The sequence below is a fragment of the Adiantum capillus-veneris genome, chromosome 16 (genome assembly GCF_014529385.1).
Source record: "Adiantum capillus-veneris isolate H3 chromosome 16, ASM1452938v2, whole genome shotgun sequence".
Lineage (NCBI taxonomy): Eukaryota > Viridiplantae > Streptophyta > Polypodiopsida > Polypodiales > Pteridaceae > Adiantum > Adiantum capillus-veneris.
Genome location: NC_140946.1, coordinates 105097810 through 105107989, shown reverse-complemented (window position 1 = coordinate 105107989; position 10180 = coordinate 105097810). Strand labels below are relative to the sequence as shown.

Below are 10180 nucleotides of genomic sequence, written 5' to 3'. Positions count from 1 at the left end.
AGTTATGATTTTCAGAAGAAAGTACAAAATTTTTGGAGGAAAACCCTTAAAATTTCAAAAGCCAAAATTTTTCTATTTGCTTGGAAAACAATGGGGACCACTGGCTGGGCCGGCCGTGGGAGGGGAGGCATAATTCAAAGTGTGATAGCTACATGGGCATTGTAATTTGTACATGTGTGTGTAGGATCACAGGAAAATAAAAAAACATATGCCAACATAATAAGTCACGTGTGGAAGGACGGACGGTGAGCGATTTTGCTTTATTCACCAAGTTTCATATTTATATTAGATTTAGATAGACCACATATTGTTCAGAAATTTAGCAAGAAGGATTTGGAGTAAATTTTGTGCAGCAAAGAAGAAGGGCTGCAGTAGTAAAATGATGAGCCTGCCCTCGTATCACTATGAAGCTGCTTGTGTGATAGGTAGACAAGCAAGCGCTCATCATCAGAGGAGACGCAGAGATTCATGGGCCTCCGGCTTTGTACCCAGCCTCAGCTGCCCGTTTCCCACTCCATCACACCGACATACTTTGCAGCTAATTGGCTGCGGCGGCACTCACGTGGAATATACAGCACCACAAACAGACATCGCTTCTACCGTTTCCCGCCATCAGCATCGTCATCCTCATGTGGACATAGAACCGGCCCCGTCGCTTGATTTTCACAGCTATCCAAGGTATCCTCTTGTGGGGGAGAGAGGAAGGTGGGTATGTGTGTGTGTGTGTGTGTGTGTGAGAGAGAGAGAGAGAGAGAGAGAGAGAGGAAAGAGAAGAAAAGTGTTTACGTGGGTAGACCTAAATGATTTACACAACCAAGATTTGAGCTCAAGACCCGTTCAGTGTTGTTCAAGAGAGAAAGAGAGGAGGAGGAGAAGAAGTAGAGAGGGGGACTCAGGCAAAAAAAAATTACCAATTTTCTCTTCAATTTTCATAACACAGCATCCATGGCAACACACAGAGGATTAAATGCCCACCACCGTCCAATACAAGTGAACTCCAAGTGACCAAATAATGAAGCAATTCATCTCCAAAGCCTACATAACCAGCTCAAATCCTAGTTTTAGTATCTTGTATTTATAGATAATCAGTCTTCTTATGAAAAGCTACAATTTTTTTTAATTTTTGGAAAAATTTACTCTCACAACCAGGGGTATTTTGGGAATTTTGGAAAATTTGAAGGGCATTTTGGGAAGTTTTGACAAAATATGAGGGTATATGGGGGATTTTTAAAATTTGAAGGGTATTTTGGGAATCTCCACAAATTAAAGGGGTATTTTGGTAATTTTCAAATATCTCTATATATTAAACGACAGTGAGCCGCCAAAAAAGCTCACCGTTTTACAAGTGTCCATCTCTCGACACTTGTAAACTTAAACCTCATGTGAGCTCATGTGTTCTCAAATGAACTCCAAGTGGACTAAAGGTGAACGCCACCCATATAATTGGACCTATATTTGTCAAGAACATGTGATAGCTCAATGGTAACGCACATGCCTCCCAACCAAGATGTCATGGGTTTAACCTCGAGGGAGCCATCAAGGGCACCTTTTGTTTCCTCTTTTTCCATCAATCAATGGCCCACCTTGTCTAATGAGTGTGAGCCGTCGATCCCTCTTGATTGTGGCAGTGTCCGTTAGTCTTGTGACTCAGTAGAGGTGCCCTCCACAATCAAGGATGTAATTCCATTCCGCTTTGCATCAAAGTCCAAGCATGCTCATGTTAGCAATGGGGGTAGCTTGAGCATTGAAAGGAAGCTATATGTGCTACTTATGTTATGTCCCCAAACATCAGGATAGGTGCCTAAGCTATGTTTAGCCAAGTTTGAACATGGCCCTAGGTTTGGGGGCGAGTAAGGAATCCTGTAAATAGAACCCTTGGCTCATTTGTGAGCTATCTTGTGTGATCGCCACACTTGGACTCAAGGCCATTGGTAGCTCTACCCGCACACTTGTTTGGTGTGGGCTTGGTGTTATGCGATACCAACCCTTGTGGTAGAGATTAGCGCGTTGGCTGCAAGCTCTGTGGCTCGGGGGAGAGCGTGTATTGACTCTATTACTAGGAGGTGAGTCTAATGTCCGCTCTCTACGCTTGTTTATGTGTGAGTATGGCTTGTGTCATGTCATATGAGCAAGATGGATCCAGCAGGGACTAACAACTTACATAACAACTTGTCAGCCATGAGTCTGTGGTCACTTTTATAGTTTGCCATGGATGCTTCAATGAGCTTGTTGATCAACTAGGCTCATAAATTTGGCATAGACCCTTAGCTAGTTATCTAGGAATACATTCTCATTTGTGCATGGCAAAATGTAGCCTTTCATTGCTGGTCCATCAAGTTGTCTTGGAAGATCAACAATGCCATTAAAATCACTTGCTCAATGCTTACCATGAGATATTTTCTAACATGAGCATCTCTCTCTCAAACAAGCAAAGTGGTTGAGAGGTCAAGTTTTGGATTAAGCAAATGCTAGCATACTTGCGTGCTTATTCGGTTTATAACCAAAGAACATCATCTATACTAAATTCAATAGTTTGTGTACCTTTAGTTTCTCAAAAAAACATCATCTATACTAATCTTTGCTTAATTCAAAAGTTGTGTACCTTTAGTTTCTCATTTGATTTTTCAATGTATGAATAGAAGCACGCACTTGAACAGTACTCTCCATGGGATGCGAAGAAAGTAACATATGAGTTTTGGCTTGCAAAGTCAGGTGTTGTGCTATGGTCAACAGGCAACAATCTCTTAAGTTGCTAGACTATATCTTTTCGCTTGGCAACTCTCATGTGCATCTTCCATCTCTCCTTGCGTTATTGTTTTTTGGTGCTAAAATATTTTAACTTTCCAAAAGATATGAAAACATCACACATCTACTCTGATTCAACCATGGGTTATTATAAGGGCCAATGCTTGTAAACCATATGATGATATTCTCTATTTTGAATTAGAGCCATAATCATAAGAGCCAGCATAGGGTTAATATTTGCACATGAAGCAAAAAAAATGAGGTACTCGAGGTTTTATTTATGTTTTGCTAGATGGATTACAATGTAAAACACAATCTTGATTTCCTCTCTCCCTCTCCCCCCCCCTCTCTCTCTCTCTCTCTCTCTCTCTCTCTCTCTCTCTCTCTCTCTCTCTCTCTCTCTCTCTCTCTCTCTCTCTGGGCACAGAGTTGCGCTCTATCACTAGAAAACCTTTGAAGATACTCACAAGCGTACCTAAAGGGCAACGCAAATTTGTGTTTAAGCTTGGCATGTAGACCTAGAGCTAACAAAACTTGCATAGATTGTTACAATTGAGCCATATGGCTATAAATTGGGAAAAAATTCTAGGAGACAAAATCTATCCTAATGAGAGTTAGGCATTCTCACGTACAAAAAGAGAGAAGAGGCTCTCTCTCTCTCTCTCTCTCTCTCTCTCTCTCTCTCTCTCTCTCTCTCGTTGAGGCTTGTGATATTGGCTACTTGAGAGAACCTTTGGAGACGCATTGAAAGAAAACTTTAACAATATTCTCTAAGTAATATTTGTATAAGAAAGGATACCCATTTTCATAAACTCGTTTTGGGCTATGCATTGATGAATCGGGGGACATAGTTCTTGCATACATGCATAAAGCAGGAATTGAAGTTGTTATTGGTATAATGTTGTGGTCATGCTTTTGCTATATGCCAATTGATGTAGTGTTTTTGGCTCATACTCAAGACAATGCACAATTGCTCATGACCATGCTTGAAACTTTTGCTTTGCATACTGGTTTGATAGTGATTGCTTTAAAAATGAAGGTTATGCTTGTGGAAACTCTCAACAAGGAGAAACCATGCATTTTGTATATTCAAGAGCTATATGAAGTAGCATAAAATTTCAAGTACCTTGGCGTTAAGGTTCCAAGTAGTCACAAATGGTGTAACACACATGCAAGGAAGAGACTCTATCATGCATTTGGAAACATGTGTCTGTAAAAGGATATCAAATGTTGAATTTTTAAGAAACATATCTTTGATACCTTGTTATGGTATGAACTTCTTTAGAGGACTAAAGTATGGGTCTGCAACATTCTTTTACAAACTTTCTCCAAGTTACAAACACCTTACGTGCTCCTTCCCCTTGATTCAAGATCACTTTCTATTGAGATTATAAGAATGTGGAGAGTTACGAAGAGCCGAATCTCTCCATGATGCTCTCCAAAATTGCATGGGAGACAAGTAACAAAGTTTAAAAGACTCGCAAAAGCAAAATATTGAGCTCAAGATGGATACAAGACATCAAGAAGTGGATGGAAGATTGAACAGAACACACTTGCATCATGGTGCATCACTAGACCCTATAGTGATTAAGGCTTTCATATAACATCAAGGGATGGTAGCATTGGAAAGATCCATAGGCTCACACTTTATGCCCACATTGCACCCGATTACAAAAGCATATTCTCCCCTATAAGAGGAGATGCTACATACCCACACATGCTTGAGTCTATTGCCTTATCTACAATCCACATGAAGCAATGATCTAGCTTCACTCCCACTCCCTTTGACGGGAGACCGGGTGTTAGGGCACTAGGAAAAGTTCGCTTCATGTATGCGCACTAAGCCCCTTGCAAGTTCAAGAGTCTGAGCATCATAACCTACTTGAGTGCTCCACTTTTGATCACGTGCAAGCTTTCTTTCGTCACATTTTCACCCTATACCAATCCCTATATACCTCTCTCCTGACCATTTCATGGACTCTCAATACCATCCTCATATCCATTGTCTTCAATCATCAATAGCCATTGATTAGCTCACATAAAGCATATGACATGTTCCATTTCGTCCCATATGCTAAGTAGGATTTGACCTTCGAGGTCAATAAATCTCTCTCTCTCTCTCTCTCTCTCTCTCTCTCTCTCTCTCTCTCTCTCTCTCTCTCTCTCTCTCTCATTTTTTCTTTGAGGATTGTTCCTATCCATATGAAAATGGCTTGTCCTCTTCTCTTTCATTGTCTTCTTAAATGACACTTGTCTAGCAAAAAGAATTGAGTTATACTAGGTGAAGTTTTGTGTGTGTGTGTGTGTGTGTGTGTGTGTGTGTGTGTGTGTGTGTGTGTGTGTGTGTGTGTGTGTATAGAGGACCAAATGCTAAAACAAAAAATACAAAATTTTTATTGGAAAGTAGATGGCTCTTCATGCATTTATTGAAAAAAGTGTCTTCACCACAACACTATTTTACAAATCCAAATATATCAAGCATTCTGGAACTATCTTCGACTAATGGAAGTTGTGTGCTAGAGTTGTAAATAAATGATAGGAGAAATATATTATTTTTTAGCACATAGCTCTTTTAACATTGTTACATTATTATGTTGTAGCTTTATTTAGAGATTAAAAAATGGTTTTACTTTTAGAGTACCATTGAAGTCCTAGGCTAACGTGTTTTACTTGGTAAGGTTTCTAGAGGGGGTGTTGGAAATGAGCAGACTTGAGAACTATTTACCATCAGCGGCCCTTGTATTTTTTGGTGGATGGATAGGAAATGGATGCAGCAACATGCAAGCACTCATGAGACCTGGACAGGTAACAAGGTTTATCATCTAAGCTATCACATGATAGTTTCATCTTGATTGAATCGATTAGAAAAAAAACTCTCTTCTACAAATTACATAGCACAAGCAATCCGCAAGTTGCTTCTCTAAAGAACTTTCACACTAGTTCATTTTGCTTGTAATACCAATAAATCATAGTTGGATAATCCTTTAAATAAAATGTGACTTGGATATTATAGATATTTGTTATAGAGGCAAGTTCTTTTGCAATCATAATTCAATTTGTATAGATTGTATCAATGTAGGTGTGGATCGCGGCAGGGTGCACAGGTCTTATTACTATAGCGTCCATGTTGGCCAATGATATCTTTGATTTTCGCTCGGGTATCGACCACATTAATGGAAGAACAAGCCCCTTGCTACAAGGTCAAGTACATCCTCACCATGTAAGTTTCATTTCAATGCCGCCTTCATTTGTTGGAAGTGTCACTTTTGGATGGAAATTGTCATAAAAATACATCCTTGTGCTTGAATTAATTCAAGCATTTAAAAATATCCTTCTCGTGGATGCACTCGTGCTGATATTTATATGCACAATTCATGAGGCCTTGGGAAGTGTTGACACTATTTGCAACCTTGTATACACAAATGATGCAAATATCTATTGATTGTTTTGGGCCAATAGTATCCTAGTCGAGTGGGGAGCAATAAGGACCATATTAGGGGCATGAAATAATAGATGTACTCTTCCATGATACTTAATGTGTATGTCATTCAAAATATGTCCACCTAGCTCAAATTCAAGATAATATTTTGACAAATTTTTTGAGGCATCTCAACCCACCTTAAGTGCATTCTCTCTAATGTATGTCATACTCAAGGCATCACTCATACCACATTGAACATGTATTTCCTAGTTAAATCTCTCTCTCTCTCTCTCTCTCTCTCTCTCTCTCTCTCTCTCTCTCTCTCTCTCTAGATTCTTATAAGGAAGATACAACTAGGCATTAGATAATGGTAAATGATGTTCCATGTCTTTTAGCACCAACCCCATTTTGTTCATCGCTATTATAATGTTTCTAGATGCAAAAGTGTCTTGACTTGTTTATCATTCATGGCACAATATGCTTCTTGGTTTATGCAATGAGTAAGATGCTTGGGTTACTTGCAATAAAAGACAAAAACTTAATGAAGATAATTTGTTTACATTAATAGCCTTTGGTCGCCCTTAATTACTTTGCCTTTCCTTGCTTAAAAAGTTTACACCTAAATTGTATTCCATGATGTACTTCATTTACTTCAAAACATTTTGACAATTCATATAATGTTTTGTGGAAGAAAAATGTCAACCATTTTGTCTCAATAGAAAATTAAGAATAAAATTGAAAATGTACTACAATCTTCTCACGATATGGTACTATTATTGTATAGTAGTGTTCTATTGTGTTGAAATGAGCCCAAATTGTGGTGTTTGTTGAATATGTACACATTAAGGTGGAGTTTGTTACTGGTTGCCTATATGGAACAACCGTCATTGGGCTTTGCTACTTGGAGCCCATGAGCCTGAGATTGCTCATAGGAGGAATTGCCGTGGCAACCTATATATACACACCGATCCTCAAACCTCTTACAATGGTGAAGAACATAGTGGTCTCTGCAAGTGCCTCCTCCTCCATACTAGCAGGGGCCCTAGCCATAGGTAATGTCATAATTGAGGGAAGTGTGTGTGTGTGTGTGTGTGTGTGTGTGTGTGTGTGTGTGTGTGAGAGAGAGAGAGAGAGAGAGAGAGAGAGAGAGAGAGAGATGAATGTTTATTTACATCTGCAAAAGGCTTAAAAGACCTCTATGAGACCAAAATATCACATCACATCGTCGTCGTATGATCCAAATGTCCAATATAGAGCGAGCAAAACACTAACAAGGTGAAAGTCACAATGGCCCACATAAGACGACGAGACAAACCATGTGAACCACTACTCAATGGCTCCTTTTCATTGAAATAGGAAGACAAATGTCAACCATCTCTCACAATGATCTACATATTCAGAAGGTAGTGCTTGGTTAATGTCTCTCCTAGAAAAAGTAGGTCATCACTAGCTTGCCATGTGCACCAATCCACAAGTTTAATCCACAAACGGACCACAATTGCTCTCGAGAATTCTATGCTTTACTAAAGCCTCATGTGCCAAAAAAAGGTAAACTGTGAGCACGTGAGAGAGAGAGAGAGAGAGAGAGCTAGTTGTAGGTTCGATTCCCGGATTTGTCTCCTCATGCATGCAAACCCTGCTATAAGCATGTAACCCATGTGGCCGGGCAGGCCCTCAAGACTACACGCTACGTGCATTCCATGAAGCCCTTATGGGATCAAGGGCAGTGAGCTGGGGCATGAAAGCATATGCGATCTGTGCTGTCCATGTGGCAGACAAGAGGCAGTGCTTAGCTAATGCCTCTCCTAGATCATCACTAGCTTGCCATGTGGCACCAATAACAAGCTTAATCCAACGGATCACAATTGCTCGCAAAAGTAGGAAGGTCATCACTAGCTTGCAATGTGGCACCAATACACAAGCTTAATTCAATGGACCACGATTGATCTCAAGAATTCCATGCTTTACGAAGGCCTCATATATGCCAAAAAAGCTAATATGTGTGTGTGTGTGTGTGTGTGTGTGTGTGTGTGTGTGTGTGTGTGTGTGTGAGAGAGAGAGAGAGAGAGAGAGATGATATGTTATATTAACATCTTCAAAAGGCCAAAATGACCTGAGGCCAAATAGTTACAACGCGGTTGATCTGATACAATATCTGATTACCAAAAATAAAAAGGTACTAAAAAAAAGGGGTACTATAGAATCCTAAATAATGAGGGCTAATACAACACAATGTGGGTGTGTGTGTGTGTGGGTGTGGGGATATACTGGGTAGGAGCTGATACAAAGGTTGGTATAAGATCAGCAGGATGTACGATCCTCAAAAGAGCTAAATCACAGGAGATCCGTCATCGGTCGCTCGTGGCTAGTTATAGTTTTGATTCCCAGATTTGTTGCATGCATGAAAGAGAGAGAGAACTAGTTGTCCAAGATTTGTCACCTCATGCATGCAAGCCCTGCTGTTAGCACTTGCCTGTGTAGCCGGGCAGGCCCTCAACGCTACATGCTACGTGCATTCCGTGAAGCCTTTGATGGGGTCAAGGGCGGAGAACTGGGGCGCAAAAGCAGATGCAATCCGTGTGGTCCGTGTGGCAGAGGGGGCGAGGTTGCCCTTAGTTTACAAAAAATGAACTTGGGCAAAATGTAGGTGACGCAGGTCTGCGTGGCGCCAGCAGGCAGCTGACTGCGAGTCGCAATGGCGTGATCACTAAGCTAACATATCACAATGCAGAAACCATTGTTCCTTTCAATTTCATGAAACCCATTTGTGTATTACTTTAAATTTCATGAAACCCATCTGTATATAAAAGGAATGCCTTGCATACAAGTTGCGCTACTGTAAAAGACTCTACATGACAATACAAAGCTTTCTTCTTGATATGCAGGGGGTACAAAACAGTTACAAAACCCTGTGGTCATCACCATAGCGCTTTTTTTGTTCCTATGCATTCTAAGTAGAGAGCTCGTAATGGATGTGGGAGACATGGTTGGAGACAAAGCAGCTGGTGTGAACACATTAGCAGTCCGCTTTGGAGGTCAAATCGGTACTCTAACTGCTAGCTTCTGTCTTGCAGCAGCAAATGCATTGCTAGTAAGAAACTACTCATCATACAACCACTGTTTTTTTGGTAATAAAGTCCAAACTTGTCTTTGATCTGCAATCCATATACCTAGATGAATCCAGGAATGGCCCAAATTCACTTATGAAGTGCAGCTATAGACTCATGGTAGTCATCCATAAGACAATATAACCATCAACTTCATCATGCATAGTATTATACCTCGTGAAGATACTATGAACAAGCTTTCGGCGGTTAACCCGTTATCTAACTTCGGCACGCTACTCTCTTGTTTGATGACTGATCAAGTTTTATGCTGACAGATTGGCTTGTTGGCTGCCAAGGCACAAGCACTTGCCACAATTGGGACCCTCAGCCTTTTACCTCTCCATGCCAAGATGCTATCGCTATGGAGAGAGCTAGGGGCAAGCAAAGAAACTTCAATTGCGAAGTCTATCAATCAAATTGTCCAACAGTCAATGGTTCACATCGGCATTGGAATTCTCGTCTTGGCATCTGCAGCTTGAATCTCAAATCGTCCTACACAAACAAGAGTTTTCATGCGGCACAAATCATTCCTTCACAATGCACTTTTTTGCGTCATGGCCAGCATGTTAACAATGAGTCTGTACTCTTTTCTTTCTCAGTTGCAAACTGCCAGCTCTATTCAGGCATAAGCATGAGTGCTCAATCCCCACAATGGACATGAACTCCTTTTTTGAATTGTTATCTTGTGAGAAGCTGTAAAGCACATTTGTGTGGTACAGAAAAGAAGCCCACAAAGCTTTTGTTATGCACACAAGTATGTGTATGCATGCGCCCGCGCGTAACACACACATGCACACATGAAAACCAAGGGTCAAAAAGATCAATGGCCAAGAAAGAACTGTAAAAATATCTCCATTGCAAAATGAAATAAACATCTACAAAATAAAAAACATTGAATATTAGTAAC

The 10180-nt window shown here is 40.4% G+C and overlaps 1 protein-coding gene and 1 long non-coding RNA gene across 6 annotated transcripts in view; one reads left to right on the top strand and one right to left on the bottom strand.

The window, feature by feature from the left end:
• The first annotated feature begins 303 nt into the window (after positions 1-303).
• On the top strand, positions 304-9896 carry LOC147439575 (uncharacterized). 4 transcript variants are annotated; one of them, XM_086485385.1, is made up of 6 exons: positions 308-705; positions 5424-5550; positions 5825-5965; positions 7014-7218; positions 9052-9257; positions 9549-9896. In XM_086485385.1, the coding sequence occupies exons 1-6, from the start codon at positions 380-382 to the stop codon at positions 9750-9752; spliced, it is 1209 nt and encodes a 402-aa protein (XP_086341511.1). In that variant the 5' UTR covers positions 308-379; the 3' UTR covers positions 9753-9896. The 4 variants fall into 4 exon arrangements, with proteins under 4 accessions (XP_086341513.1, XP_086341511.1, XP_086341514.1 ...); XM_086485386.1 differs by having other exon boundaries at positions 310-678; XM_086485387.1 differs by lacking the exon at positions 7014-7218 and having other exon boundaries at positions 304-705; positions 5825-5945.
• LOC147439574 (uncharacterized) overlaps positions 9872-10180 on the bottom strand; it is a 44064-nt gene continuing 43755 nt past the window's right edge. The window contains exon 4 of one of the 2 annotated variants that reach the window (XR_015184615.1): positions 9872-10009. This is a non-coding gene — a long non-coding RNA (uncharacterized LOC147439574). The remainder of the gene's footprint in view (positions 10010-10180) is intronic. The other variant, XR_015184617.1, reaches the window with a different exon arrangement.